The sequence below is a fragment of the Lynx rufus genome, unplaced genomic scaffold, assembly GCF_022079265.1.
Source record: "Lynx rufus isolate CCGP_SWC_20201006 ecotype Redwood Valley unplaced genomic scaffold, mLynRuf1.p SCAF_10, whole genome shotgun sequence".
In the NCBI taxonomy this organism is placed as follows: Eukaryota; Metazoa; Chordata; class Mammalia; order Carnivora; family Felidae; genus Lynx; species Lynx rufus.
In genome coordinates, this window is record NW_025814824.1 from 45,576,830 (window position 1) to 45,593,125 (window position 16,296).

At 37.3% G+C, this 16,296-nt stretch overlaps 1 protein-coding gene across 2 annotated transcripts in view; it reads right to left on the reverse strand.

Annotated features, from left to right (window-relative positions):
• Positions 1 to 16,296, reverse strand: part of HACD4 (3-hydroxyacyl-CoA dehydratase 4) — a 63,339-nt gene that overhangs the window by 30,670 nt on the left and 16,373 nt on the right. For both annotated transcript variants that reach the window (XM_047064947.1, XM_047064939.1), the window contains exons 4-5: positions 14,656 to 14,768; positions 10,033 to 10,139 (exon numbers count right to left, since the gene is read on the reverse strand). In XM_047064947.1, the coding sequence (XP_046920903.1) occupies positions 10,033 to 10,139; positions 14,656 to 14,768 (220 nt within the window). The remainder of the gene's footprint in view (positions 1 to 10,032; positions 10,140 to 14,655; positions 14,769 to 16,296) is intronic.

The window sequence follows — 16,296 nt, forward strand, 5'->3', positions numbered from 1 at the left end:
CCTAATGAACATAGATGCAAAAATCCTCAACAAATTAGCAGACCACATTCAACAATACGTGAAAAGGACCATTTACCACAATTAAGGGGGATTGACTATGGGGATGCTAGGATGGTCCAATATGTGCAGTCAATGTGATACACCATATCAACAAAAGATAAAAATCACAATCAATAGATGACGAAAAAGCACTTGACAAAACATCTGTTCATGATAAAAATGCAACAAAGTGGGTTTAGAGAAAATATTCCTCAACATAATAAAGGCTATGTATTAAAAACCCAAAGCTAAAATCATAGTGATAAACTAAGAGCTTTCCCTCTAGGATCAGGAACAAGTCAAGCTGTCCACTCTTGTCACTTTATTCAACAAAGTACTAGAAGTCCTAGCCACATCAGACAAGAAAAGAAACTAAGAGGCATCCAAATTGGACAGGAAGACATGCACAAGACATGATACTGTACATAAAAATCCTAAAGATGTCACCAAAAAAACAGAAGTAGCAAACGAATTCAGGAAAGTTGCAGGTTACAAAATTAACACATGGAAATCAGCTGCGTTTCTATATACTAATAAAGTAGCAGAAAGAAAAATTCAGAAAACAACAATCCCATTAACAGGTGCACCAAACAAAATACTTAGGAATAAGCCAAGGAGGTGAAACATCTATACTCTGAAAACTGTTAAGACACTGAAGGAAGAGACTGAAGACAACACAAACAAATGGAAAGATACACCAAGCTCGTGGACTAGAAGAATTATCATTAAAATGTCCACAGGACCCAAGGTGCCTGGGTGGCTTCGTCGGGTAAGTGTCTGACATCAGCTGAGGTCATGATCTCGCAATTTGTGAATTCAGGTCCTGCATCAGGCTTGCACTGACGGTGCAGAGCCTGCTTGGGATTCTCTCCCTCCCGCTTACTCTCTCTTTCTAAAAATAAATAAACATAAAAAAAAAAAAAAAGAACACACTACCCAAAGCAAACTACAGATTCAGTATAATCCCTATCAAAATACCAATAGCATTTTTCGTGGAACCAAAATAAATCATCCTAGAGTTTATATGAAACCACAAAAGACCTTGAATAGCCAAAGCAATCTTGAGAAAGAACACAGCTGGGGCTATCACAACTGCATATTCCAAGGTATACAACAAACCCGATATGATCAAAACAGTATAGTCCTGGCACAAAAATAGACACGAAAATTAATGCAAGAGGGTAGAGAGCCAATAAATCATGCTTATATGGTCAATCTATGACAAAGGAGGCAAGAATTTACAATGGGAAAAAGGCAGTCACTTCAATACACGATGCTGGGAAAGCTGAACAGCCACATTCAAAAGAATGAAACTGGACCCCTTATTATAGACAAGAATAAACTCGAAATGGATAAAAGACCTAAATGTGAAACCTGAAACCACAAAACTCCTAGAAGAAAACATAGGCATTATACTCTTGGATATTTCCCTTAGGAACATATTTAGGGGTAGGTCTCCTCAGACAAGGACAACAAAAGCAAAATTGGGACTACACCAAAATGAAATTTTTGCACAGTGAAAGGAACCATTCACAAAACAGAAAGGCACCCTACTGAATGGGAGAATGCAAGGTATGTATCTTAAATGGCATTAACATCCAAAATACCTGAAGAACTTCTACAACTCCAAAAACCACAATGCAATCCAAAACATGAAGACATGAACATACATTTCTCCAGAGAAGACATACAGATGCTCAGCATCACTAGTCATCACAGAAATGCAAGTCAAAATCATGAGATATCACCTCACACCTCCCAGGATGGCTAGTACAAAAAGAAAAGAAAAGAAATAACAAGTGTTGGCAAGGCTATAGAGAAAGGGGAACCCTCTTACACTGTTCCTAGGAATATAAACAGGTGCAGCCAGTGTGGAAAATAGTATGGAGGTCTCTCAAAAATTAAATATAGGAGCACTGTACTATCCAGTAATTCCACTTGTTGGTCTACCCACCAACTAGTTACAGAGGCTTCAAACAGCCCTCTCAATACCATAGGGATCAAACCCTGCCCTGTGTGCCCGAAGCAGGCAAAGTGGGTCATAGCAGCTGGCTGCACTGAAGGCAACTGCAGCTCAGCCATAACAGTAGGGCATAGGCAACCCGCACAGGGGACATTCCTGATTTTGAAGACCAAGGGGGAGTTGTGCTACAGGACGCCACAGGATCTCTTCAACATAAGGCCACTATTTTCAAGACCAGGAGATGCAGGGACACCTGGGTGGCTCAGTCGGTTAAGCGTCTGACTTTGGCTCAGGTCATGATCTCACAGCTTGTGAGTTTGAGCCCCACGTCAGGTTCTGTGCTGCTAGCTCAGAGCCTGGAGCCTGTGTCAGATTCTGTGTCTCCGTCTGCCTCTGCCCCTTCCCCGCTCATGCTCACGCGCTCGCATTCTCTCTCTTTCAAAAATAAACATTAAAAAAAAAAAGACCAGGAGATGCTGACTCACCCGATACACAAGAACACAGACAAAATGAGGAGACAGAGGAATATGGCCCAAAGGAAAGAACAAAATCACAGTAAAAGAGCTAAATGAAACAGGTAACCGATGTGCCTGATAACGAGTTCCAAGTAATGGTCATAAAGATAATCGCTGGGTGTGAGAAAAGAGTAGATGATCTCAGATCTCAATGAGAACTCCAACAAAGAGAAAATATACAAAAGAACCAGTTAGAGCTGAAGCATTCAAAAAATGAAGTAACTACACCAGAAGGAATCCAGAGCAGATTAGAGGATGCAGAAGAACACAACAATCTGGAAGACAGCATAATGGAAAGCAATCAAGCTGAAGAGCAGGAAGGAAAAAAATGACATCCGTTAAGGGAACTCAGCATTATCGAGAGTAACAATATTTGCATTAAAGGGATCCCAGAAGAGAGAGAGAAAGGGAGTGGAAAAATTATTTGAAGAAATAACTGAAAACTTCCCTAATCTGGTAAAGAAAAGAGACATCCAGCTTCAGGAAGCACATAAAGCCTCAAAAAGATGAATCCAAGGACATCCACACCAATTATTATTCAACCATAATAACTGATATGGCAAAAAGTAGTGATATAGAGTGAATTTTTAAAGCAGCAAAAACTGCTTCCAGGACATAACTAGAAGAAAATTATAAAAGGAAAAATTTCACAGGTAAAAAGCAAACATACCATAAAGGTGGTAGACTAACCAATTATAAAGCCAGCATGGAGGTTTCAACACAAAAGTAGTGAAATCAATTATATCTATAAAATTTAAGTGATACACAAAAAGGAAATATGTAAAATATGACATCATTTATATAAGACATGGAGGGGGAAGTAAAACCTTTTAGAATGTTCAAACTTAGGTGACCATCAACTTAATACAGACCATTACACACATAAGATGTTATATTTGAACACAATGGCAACCACAAATCAAAAACCTACAATAGATACACAAAAAAATAAAGAGAAAGGAATCCAAATGTGACACAAAAGCAAGCCATCAAACCACAAAGAGAGCAAGAGAAGAAAGGAACAGAATTCTGAAAACAACCAATTTGTTGTTAACGATGAATAAAATGGCAATAGGTGCATATCTATTAATAATTACTTTAAATGGAAGTGAACTAACTGCACCTATAGGGTGACTGAAAGGATTTTTAAAACAAACAAAAAAAACAAAACCAAGACCCATCCATTTCTGCCTACAGGAGACTCACTTCAGACCTAAATACACATACAGACTGAAAGTGAAGATATGGAAAAACCTATACAAGGCAAATGGGGCAGGAAACAGGGTAGCAATACTTATATTAGACAAAATAGACTTTAAAACAAAGACTGTAGCAAGAGACAGAGGTACTACATAATGATGAAGTGATCAGTCCAAGAGGGTGTAACAATTGTAAACATCTTTTCACCCAACAAAGAAGCATCTAATTACATAAAGCAATTAACAGGCATAAAAGGAGAAACTGAGAGTAATACAATAAGAGAGGACTTTAACACCCCACATGCATCAATGGACAGGTCATCCAGACAGGAAATCAACAAGGAAATAGTGGCTGTGAATGACACATTAAATTAGACGACCCTAACAGATACCTACAGAACATTCCATTAAAAAACAGAATATGCATTCTTTTTAAGTGCACATGAAGCATTCTGCAGGACAGATCAAATGTTAGGCCACAAAACAAGCCTCAAAAATGTTAAGAAGATTGAAGTCATAGCAAGCATTTTTTCCCAACCACAACAGTATGAAACTAGAAATCAATTACAAGAAAAATTTTGGAAAGAACACAAATAGAGGAAGGCTACACAACATGCTATTAAACAACAAATGGGTCAACAAAGAAATCAAAGAGGAAATCAAAAAATACAGGAAGACAAATGAAGATGGAAACACTGCAGTCCAAAATCTTTGGGCCATGGCAAAAGCAGTTCTACAAGAGAAGTTTATAGCAATACGGGCCTATCTCAAGAAACAAGAATAACTTTCAAACAACCTAACCTTACACCTAAGGGAGCCAGGAAAAGAACAAAGCCCAAAGCTAGTAGAAAGTAGAAGGAAGGAAATAATAAAGATTATGGCAGAAAAAAGTAAAAAGTAAACTAAAAAAATGACAGAAGAGATCAATCAAACCCAGAGCTGCCCTTTGAAATAAGCAAAATTGATGGCCTTTAGCCAGATTCATCAGAAAAGAGGATTAAAGTAAAAAATGAAGGAAAAGAAATAACAACTGATACCACAGAAATACAAAGGATTGTAAGAGAATAGAATGAAAAATTACATGCCAACAAATTGGGCAATCTAGAAGAAACAGATAAATTCCTAGAAATATACAATCTCCCAAAAGTGATTCAGGAAGAAATAGAAAATTTGAACAGGCAAATTACTATTAGTAATGAATCAGTAATCAAAATCTCCCAACAGACAAAAGTCTGGGACCAGATGGCTTCACAGATGAATTCTACCAAACATTTAAAGAAGTGTTTAAGTCTTCTCAAAAAAATAGAAGATGATGGAAAACTTCCAAATTCATTCTACAAGGCCTGATTGCAAAACCAAAGACTGTTTAAAAAATAAAACTATAGCCAGTTATCTCTGATGAACATAGTGCAAAAATCCTCAATAAAATATTAGCAAACTGCATACAACAATACATTAAAAAGATCATTCACTGCAAACAAGTGGGATTTTCCAGGGATGCAAGAGTGATTCAATATTTGCAAATCACTCAACGTGTTATATCACATTAACAAGATGAAACAGAAAACCCGCTGGACCATTTCAAAGGATGCAGAAAAAGCATTTGACAAAATACAACATCCATTCATGATAAAAACTCTCAATAAAATGGGTTTAGAGGGAACATACCATAAAGCCACCTATGAAAAACCCACAACTAACATCATACTCAATGGTGAAAAAAAAGCTTTTTCTCTAAGATCAGGAACAAGACAAGGATGTCCACTCTCACTACTTTTATTCAACAGAGTACTGGAAGTCTTAGCTGCAGCAATCAGACAAGAAAAAGAAAAAAGAGGTTTCCAAATTGCCAAGGAAGAAGTTAACCAAGATTATTTGCAGATGACATGGTACACTATATACAGAAAATCCTACAGACTCTACTGAAAAACTATTAGAATTGATACATTCAGTAAATTTGCAAGATACGAAAGTAACAGAGAAATCTGTTCCATTTCTTCTATACACTACTAACCATGTACAGTTGCACCAAAAAGAATAAAATACCTAGGAATAAACTTAACCAAAGAAGTGAAAGACCTACACTCTGAAAACTGTAAGACATTGATGAAAGAAACTGAAGATGACACAAACATGCTCATGGATTGGAAAAATATCATTAAAAGATCCATACTACACAAAGCAAACTACAGATTCAATGCAATCCCTATAAAAACACCAATAGCATTTTTCATAGAACTAGAACAGATAATCCTAAAATTTGTATAGAACCACAAAATACCTTGAATTGACAAAGAAATCTTGAGAAAGAACAACACAGCTGGAGGTACACTAATTCCAGATTTCAAGATAGGCAACAAAGCTGTAGTAATCAAAACAGTATGGTATTAAAACAGATACACAGGTCAATGGAACAAGATAGAGAAACCAGAAATAAACCCATGCATATATAGCCAATTAATCAATGACAAAGGCAAGAATTTACAATGGGGAAAAGACAGTTTTTTTCAATAAATGGTCTGGGAAAATGGGACAGCTATATGCAAAAGATTGAAACTGGCCCCTTTCTTACACTGTACACAAAAATAAACTCAAAATGGATTAGAGACCTAAATGTGTATCGTGAAACCATAAAACTCCTGCAAGAAAACATAAGCAGTAATTTGGCCATCACCCTTAGCAACATATTTACAGATATGTCTCCTTAGGCAAGGGAAATGAAACCAAAATTAAATCATTGGGACTACATCAAAATAAAAAGCTTTTTAAATTTTTTTTTATTTTTAAAAATTGTTTGTTCATTTTATTTTGAGAGGGGGGAAGGAGCATAGAGAGAGGGGGAGAGAGAATCCCAAGCAAGGGCTCCATCTCATGTACTGTGAGATCATGACCTGGGCCTAAATCAAGAGCTGCTTAACCAACGGAACCACCCAGGCACCCCCAGATAAAAAGCTTTTGTACAGCAAAGGAAAGCATCGACAAAACAAAAAGGCAACCTAGTGAATGGGAGAAGATATTTGAAAGTGAAATATCTGACAAGGGTTTGATATGCAAAATACACAAAGAACTTATCAATCAGATAGTTAGGGTATTATGCTAAGTGAAATACACAGAGAAAGACAAATACCATATACTTTCATTTATATGTGGAATATAAAAGATAAACAAGAAATAGACTTAAATATAGAGAACCAACTTGCGGTTGCCAGTTAGGGAGGTGGTTGGGGGTGGGGGGGATGGGCTAAATAGACAAAGGGGATTAAGAAGTACAAACTTCCAGTTATAAAATGAGTAAGACAAATGAAAAGTACAGCATAGGGTGTCATAGTCAAAAATATTGTAATAATGTAGAGTGACAGCTGGTGACTACACTTACTGTGGGAAGCAAATGAGTAATGTATGGAATTGTTGAATCAATGTGTTGTATACCTGAAACTAATATAGCATTGTCTGTTATACTTCAATAAAGAGAAGAAGGTTCTATGAAATTATATCTCACATATAGATTATTTTATGACATTTCATGAAATAATAATGTCCTATGATTATGTTAAGATGTTATGAGGATAAGTGGGTGAAGGGTACATGGGAACAACGCACGATTTTTGTAACTTCTCGTGAGTCTAAAATTACTTTTCAATAAAAGGATTTTGGGGGCGCCTGGGTGGCTCACTTGGTTAAGTGTCCAACTTCGGTTCAGGTCATGATCTCGCAGTTCATGAGTTCGAGCCCACGTGGGGCTGTGTGCTAATAGCTCAGAGCCCGGGGCCTGCTTTGGATGATGCTGTGTCTCCCTCTCTGTCTGCCCCTTGCCTGCTCACATTCTCTCTCTCTCTCTCTCTCTCTCTCTCTCTCTCTCTCACTGTCTCTCGAAAACAAAATAAACATTAAAAAAAATTTTTTTTTTTAATTTTAAGACCGAGGAAATGTCAGGCGACCAAAGCTGTTAGAGAAGCCTGAGCACAATGAGGGTCATGGACCCAGGATCTGCAGTTGACAGCAACACGTGCCATCTAAGATTTCCACTTGCTGCACCTGAGTCTCCAGCATTTTATCAGTATCAACAGTTGATTTGGTTATCTAAAGAACTTGGTCTTTGTCTTTTATATTATTGTATGGGAAACTAAAAAAAGATTACTAAAAAATATTAGAGTTATCAAAAGTCAGGTAGATTGTCTTAACTACGTATTTTTATACTTTGAGGCATTTGAAATCTATAGAAATACATAAAGATAAAACTACAGTTACCTATATTCTGTGCCCCCAGAATCATTATTGATGTTTTGTCACATATGCTTCCAGGATTCTTTCTGCATACACTTTGCTTTTTAATTGCAGTAAGTTTATGAATCTAATTTCAATAAAAGAAATAGGTTTTATGGCAAACATACAGGAACATGGATTTCCCAGAAAGGAGAAGACTTAACATTACCAAATAACAAGAATGAAAAAGCTTTCTATACAGCTATTCATCCTTTATGTTTAGGAAAAGATCAGTCATATTTCTACTTTATTCCTTTGTATATTCTTTATGGTATTTTTCATATGATACAACAAAGGAATGTACTTAATAAATGTTTCAATGAGTGAAGGACTCCATTCTCAAAGAAATAAGTAATTCAGTTTTGTTTTGTTTTGTTTTACAATTTTCAGGAGTATTCTCTAGAGTCTCTTGGCATAGTTTTTTCTAAAAATTAGTAATTCTTTTGAAAGCAAAACACATTTTAAAGTTCTACCTATTGTGATTTATTATAATATAAATTTTCTCTGGTCATTGGCAAATAGAAAACATGTGGGTATAATGTATACCCTTTAAGATTATCACCAATGTCACCATTTTACGTTAAATTTATTTCTGTATATTTTCCCTCAATTATCTCAATATGCTTTCTTAATTTGTTTATGCCTTCTGTTTTCAAAATTCTTAATGTCCGTTTCAGAAAGTTCCCTACCAGTCTGCCAAATCCATTACAGAAGGAAGTATATATTCCCCTAATATCCTCAAGCTTGTTGCAGGCAGATTAATTATTTAAGTTTTAGTTTTACATTTAAGCTAAGTAACTAGCTTACTTTATATTGTATTCAGTAATTCATTCAGTGTTTATTGGGCATGTATATTGGGTATGTAAGAGAAAGAAAGCAAGGAAACACAGACAACCTCATATCCCCAAGGATATCAGAGGTGAGACAGAAAATAGGCACCAATCAAAGAATCACACAAATGTCTAATTACACCCGAGATAGGTCTTGTAAAAGACAGATTCATGATGCTGTACTGGGGGGTGGGGGATAGGACTGACTGAGTTGAGAAAGTTGAGGAAGGCTTCCCTGAGAAACTGATGACTGATCTAAAGGTAGAGTCTTTCAACAACAGCCAAACTATGGAAAGAGCCTAAATGTCCATCAACTGACGAATGGATAAAGAAGATGTGGTTTATATATACAATGGAATACTACTCAGCAATGAGAAAGAATGAAATCTGGCCATTTGCAGCAATGCGAACAGAACTGGAGGGTATTATGCTAAGTGAAATAAGCCAGGCAGAGAAAGACAGATACCATATATGTTTCACTCATATGTGGATCTTGAGAAACTTAACAGAAGACCATGGGGGAGGGAAGGGGAGAAAAAAAAGTTACAGAGAATGAGGGAGGCAAACCATAAGAGACTCTTAAGGACTGAGAACAAACTATAGGTGGGGGGTGGGGGCGAGGGGAAAGTGGGTGATGAGCAGGTAGGAGGGCACTTGTTGGGATGAGCACTGGGTGTTGAATGGAAACCAATTTGACAATAAATTATATTAAAATAAAATAATAAAATAAAATAAAATAAAATAAAATAAAATAAAATAAAATAAAATAAAATAAAAAATAAAAATAAAAATAAAGGTAGAGTCTATTCCTGGCAGAGTGTGATGCATGGGAGACAGTTAAGTAGGAAAAACAGTCCCACCAGAGGGAACTGAGTTTCTATGCATTAAACATAACCACTGAGTCACTAAATGTTAAACCCCTTTTGGATGAGTACACTGAAAGGTTACAACTCATATAACAAGTTAATGAAGTTAAGGGCCTGTACTCAGATGTCTTCATTCCTCACCCAATATTTTGTCTACTGAGCAAAGCTGCTGCCCCCTCCAACTTTGTTTCTTAATGCTCGGCTTTTTTGCATCAAGGGAAGTGTGCCAGGAATGATACACTGGGTCAGCCGTCAGCGGTAGCAAAAATAGTAATTTAATCATCAAAAAGTTTAGTGAGCCATTATAACTAGATTGCTTTGTCAGTAAGCAACACTGCAAAGTCACTCTTTGCTTACCTTCAGCGAGAACACACAAAGGATAAATCGGCATCCACAGCGTTTGACTGAGCCAGGTCAAGACAGCATAGGATATTCCTATGACTGACAACATGCTGTAAGTGTACCTAAAAGGAGACAAGGAGCTCATCAACATCATTTCCTGCTGATGTCTGGGAAATAACAAGGGAAGAAAATAGCTTACACTGTAATTAAACACAGAAATACAACTGGAAAGTGCAAAGTCCAAACTTTACTTCCTAGCATTTAAGCAGGAGAAGAGGTTAAAAAACTAATAATAAGGGGAAGGGAACTGTGTCAGCCTGGTTTGTCTCGGGGGGTGGATCATGGATAATTATGGAAGTGAACAAAGAAAAAGGTAACTCCTATCCCTCAGTGAGTTACAGTTACAAGCTTCCCTGATCAGTGACTTCAATTCCACTCAGAAGCTAAGCCCATTTTATGGAGCACATGGCTAGGTGTTTTAAGACGGACAGACTCGTAAATATCTAGGGAATGAATTTTTAAAATAAAGGTGTGACTTCTAAATCCGTGTTTGGCATCCCTTTGCCTTGTCTTATGATCAATTAAAAGAACTGACCCTAGAATCTCGTTTTAGGTGCAGTAGGTGGTTTTATACCTGCCTTCGTGATGTAATAGATGAAATAGCACACATCTTTTTGTTTCTCCGACTGGGCAGTGATTCTCAAGCTTAAGCATACATCAGAGTCACCCAGAGGTCTTGGCAAAGCACAAATTGCTAGGCCCTCTCCCCAGAGTGTCTCATTTAGGGAATGTGAGGTAGAGCCTGTGAAGTTGTATTATAAACAAGTTCCAGGTGATGCTGGTGTCACTGGTCAGGTATCTGTTCATACTTTGAGAACTACTGGAATAGGCAATGCATACTATAGCAAAAAAAAAAAAAAAAAAAACCAAAACCAACAAACAAAAACCCAAGAAATCTGACACTGAAAACACGGAGAAAACGAAATCTTTCTCCCCTTCTAAGACCCCAATTCCATTCCTCAGAGGCAGTGACCAATGCCAGTTTCTTATGTATTCTCTTAAATAGTTTTGCATTTGCTTATCTATGGGTACAGATATTATACACCAACAGCGTGAGCCTTCATTAAACATGGCAGGTTATCAAACTTGATTTTTACCAATCTAAGTGAAAAACAGCATCTATTTTTCTTTAAAAAAATTTTTTTATGTTTGTTTATTTTTAAGAGAGAGGGAGAGACAGAGCGTGAGCAGGGGAGGGGCAGAGAGAGAGAAAGGGAGTCACAGAATCCAAAGCAGGCTCCAGGCTCTGAGCTGTCAGCACAGAGCCCAACGCGGGGCTCGAACTCACGAACCACGAGATCATGACCTGAGCCAAAGTCGGACGCTCAGCTAACTGAACCACCCAGGCGCCCTATTTTCCTTTTTAGTACAAGAGTAGATAAGCATCTTCTCATATGTTTAAAGCCACTTTTGATGAAGTCCAATGTATCTTTTTTTCTTTCACTGCTTGTGTTTTTGGTGTCTGAGAATCCACTATCAAATCCAAAACCATGAAGGTTTACCCCTACGTGTTTGTCTCAGAGTTTTATAGTTTTAGATCTTACATTCAGTGTTTTGATCCATTTTGAGTTAATTGTTGTGTATTGTGGGAGGTAAGGGTCCATTCAGGCGGACATCTGGTTGTCCCAGCACCATTTGTTAAAAAGACTTTTTGCCCTCCAACAATTGTCTTGGTAACCTTGTCAAAAATCAATTTACTATAAACGTGAGAGTTTAATCTCTGGACTAACAAGTCTATTCTATGGTATATCCTTATGCCAGGATCACATTCTTGATTATTATTGCTTTGTAGGAAGTTTTCAAACTGAGAAGTGTGAGTCGTCCAACCATGTTCTTCCTCTTCAAGATTGCTGCGGCTATTCTAAGTTCCTTGAATTTCCACACGAGTTTTAAGATCAGCTTCGCAATTTTCTCCAAGCAGCCAGCTGGGATTCTGATAAGGATTGCACCGAATGTGTAGATCAGTTTGCAGAGTTTTGCAGTCCTAACAACATTAAGTCTTCAGCCCATAAACACGGGTTATCTTTGTATTTATTTAGATATTTTTAAATTTCTCCCAACAATAGTTTATAGTTTTCAAGGGATAAATTCTACACATCTTTTGCTAAATTTATGCCTAAGTACTTTTTTTTTTTTTGATGCTTTTATAAATGAAACGGTTTTTCTTAATTTTATTTTAGGATAGGCCATTGCAAGTGTATAGAATACAATTGACTTTTGTATGTTGGTTTTGTATTCTACGGCCTTTACCAGTTTACTAGTTCTAATATTTTTAGTGGATTCCTTATGATTTATGTACAAAATCATATCACCTGCCAATAGAGACTTCACTCCTTCCTAATATGATTGCCTTTCACATAATTTTCTTGCCCAATTGCCAGAACTTGGCTGGAACTTCCAGTATAATGTTGAACACAAGTGGCAAGAGTGGACATCCTTGTCTCATTCCTGGGTGTAGGAGGAAGGCATCCATTTTTCAACATTAACAATCACTTGGATGCAGATTTTTTATAGATGCCTTTATTAGGTTGGGCAAATTTCTAGTCCTTGCATTTACAAAAACATCATTCTAGGGTAAGCTGGGAAGATAATTCCTCCCCAACTTCATAGAGAAAGGAAATTGAGTTTCAGAAAGGTTAGTTAGGTGCTCAGGGATTTCACTTCTAAGTTAGGAGAAATGAAAGTCTTTGTGCACACAAAAGCTTGTACATGGATGTTTATAGCAGTATTCCTCATAACCAAAAAGTAGGTCCATCAACTAGAGAAAGGATAAAAAGTAGTATATCGATATAATGGAGTATTATTCAGCCATAAAGAGGAAATACTGCTATGTGTTATAACATGGATAAACCTTGAAAACATTATGCTAAGTGAAGGAAGCCAGTCACAAACGGCTACATACCATAGGATTCCATTCATATGAAATGCCAGCAAATTCATACAGAGAGTATGTTAGTGGTTACCAGGGGCTGAGAGGAGGAGCAAATGGGGACTTTACTGCTAACAGGCTTGTGGTTTCTTTTGAATGCAATGAAAATGTCCTCGAATTAGTGATGATAGTTATACTCATCTTTGAATACCTAAAACCCCCAAATTTTATATTTTAAAAGGGTGAATGTTAAGGTACATGAATTATCTTAATTCTGTTATTTGTTTTTAAAGGCTCAGTGATTTGTCCAAGATTATATAGCAAGTAGTGGAGGTGAGATTCATCCTAAGATCTTCTGTGTTGAAAAGTCCTTCCGGACATCATGATGCTGCTCCCGATGCTAAGTCATTTTGTTCTCTAATGGGTCTAACCGAGCTCATCTGAGACTGAACAGGCACTGAGAAATTCGGGCACAACAGAGAACAAGACATCAGAAAGTCACAGTCCCAGATGGGGCTCCTGGTCTCAGGAACGCAAAGTCATGGGCTACAGAAGTCCATGGAATTTGCCCCGACTCTACAAAACTATCAGTTAAAAATGAGAAATAGCTTACACAAATTATATCCACAAAGAATTCAATAAAATAGTTCATTCTAACTCACTCTAGGGGCTCAACCTATTATTTAGAAATATTTTAACTCAGCTAGGTTACTGACAATATAATAAACAAAGAATTTACATAACCTCAGCTAAAATGCTATGGCTCGTTTGTTACCTAACCACATCCAGACCTTGCAAGTGGGAGAGGCAGGTCTCAATTGTGAAAGCTGAAGTCGCAGTTAGGACACCTCCCCAAGATGAGCCTCTGGGCAAAGGGGACTGTTCACCCCACTGCTGGTAAAGGTAAGACTAGACCCATCTCTGAGAAGTTTTCGACATAGAAGGAAACTGAAGATCATCTAGAGGAAAAGATTCTTAACCTGAGGTTCAAGGATTCCCAAAGAATCCATAAAATAACTTCAAAAAGTCATTCAAACCCAGTGGAATTGTATTCAAAATGTATCCTGGAGACGAAAAGTGCAGCACAGGGAATATAGCCAATAATACTATGATAGTATTGTATGGTGACGGATGGTGACTGCACTTATCCCGGTGAGCACCGCATGAGTAATGTATAGAACTGTCCAATCACTATGTTGTACACCTGAAACTAATATAACATTGTACGTTAATTATACTTCAATAAAAAAATAAATGCATGTGGAGGTGCATTTTTCCCCCCAGAGAGATGAGGTCCTGTATTTAAAATATTCTGGAACTCACAGAAAGCAACTTTGGAAATCCTGACTGGGATACGATAAAAGTCTTGCTTTGCTTGTTAGAGTCACATGGACCAGAGCAATTGCAAGGAATGCCTTTCATTAGCAAACAGCTGTGAGGTTTATTCCAAACTGGTGTTTTGCCAAGTTTTCTGCTGGAAACCTGAATGCGCTGATTTGCTCTTGTAATACCGCAGTAGGTTTTCATTATCTCTGATATGCCCATTATGGAAAGCGCTAAAAATACATTTCCATATCAAGATAAAATAATTTGCAAAGGGGTTATGTTTTTCTCTCTCATTCACAGTAACCAAACGTAGGCGGCTATTACTGGTTGCATTGTAGAAAAGCAACTTGGCTTTGTTTTAAGAGATTATTTTGCCTCCTTACCTAACCATATCCAATAGATTCCAAAAGATGAATAAAACACACACCACGTATTTCTCTTGGACTTCCTCTTGACTGGTGATCACCACAAAGAGGATGATTATTCTCTCTGTGAGCTAACAAAGAAACAGCAAAGTCAAGAATTAGGATCATCTGGTAAGCATGTAGGTAATTTTCTAATTTTAAACACCCCAGTCCCTCTTAAAAGTATGCTTTCACTGGAAATAGGTATACTAAACTGTTAATATAACCTCTGAGGGAGTAGGGTTAGAGGTCCATTTCATTTCCTCCTTTTTGTTTTTTGCATTTTGTATTCTCCAAATTATATATAACAAATGAAAAGAAAAGAAAACCTGTATTTTATCTGAATCGGGATAGCTCTCCCCCTGCAAGAAAGGCACACATGTTGTTATTCACTTTGGCAGAAAGCATGGTCCTTGCTCTCGCGGGAAGCAGAGGTAGGAGAATGTGAGGACAGAATTCTGACACGGTGTGAATAATGGTGTCGTTTAAAGTGCTCTGTATGGGAGCACAGGTGAGGGAGACACCTGCTTTGGGAAAGGATCTAGAGAGACTCATGAAGACAGGTAACACTTCAGAGGGATCTGGGAGAAGGGACGGGAGTTTGTCAGGTAGACTGAGTAAGAGAAAGGGCATCCTAGGTCAGGGGAGCAGACTAAGCAAAGAGGCAGAGGTGTGAAAATGCAGGTGTACTGGGGAGTAATGAGAACCCCTGGAGGCTACAGTTGGAGGAAAGTGTAGAGAAGGGAATAATAGGAGATAAAATAAAAAAGGTGTTGGGGCTGGGTTGTGAAGGGTTTTGAATAATGGGCCCAGAAATTTCGATTTCATCTAAGTCATCGTAGCATTTTTTTTTAAGGGGGAAGAGAAGTAATACAATCCTAACCTTTAAAAGCCAGTGGAAAATGAAAAGAATTCAACATACACATTTTTTTCCAAGTCAGTAAGCATTTTCAAATCATTGAGAATTCACACACTTATGGCTTAGCTCCAATTACTGACCTCAAAACACACATTCTTCTTCCCCAATCTAAATATAACATGACTTCTTACATTAATACCCCCTGTATAGGCTGAATTTTTTTCTTTTTCTTTTTTTTTTTTTTAAGAGAACATTTTACTTTGCTTTCAGTGGTAAAAGGAAAATGTACTGGAGATTGAAGGAGCATAGTAGTGATTTAAAGAAGGAGGATTGCTTTATATTTTTCAATAGCTGTCTTTATTTTTGAGGCAGATCTAGGAATAATCCGTGACTTAGAATCATAGGCTTGTTAATCCTGGAAAATCACCTACTGCAGAGAAATCCAAGATTTGCCAACACTGGGCCCACATGCTCTATCAGCATGTTTATGACCGCAACACTGAGTCAAGAGGGTCTCTGCTTGGCTAAGGGAATTGCATATGATTCATACGATAGTCCATCTAGAGAAGCTATCTACACAGCTGTATTTATTGTGTTAGTCTTTCTTTACAATGCCCTAGTTTCTTAATTTATATTTACATAAAGAAGTATACTTAACTGCAATTATAATTACCAAATGATCCAAGCTTGCTGTCAATGACACCCGGCAGCCTTCAGATAAAAGATTTTAGGCGAACATCTGAGGAGCAAATAAGTACTTA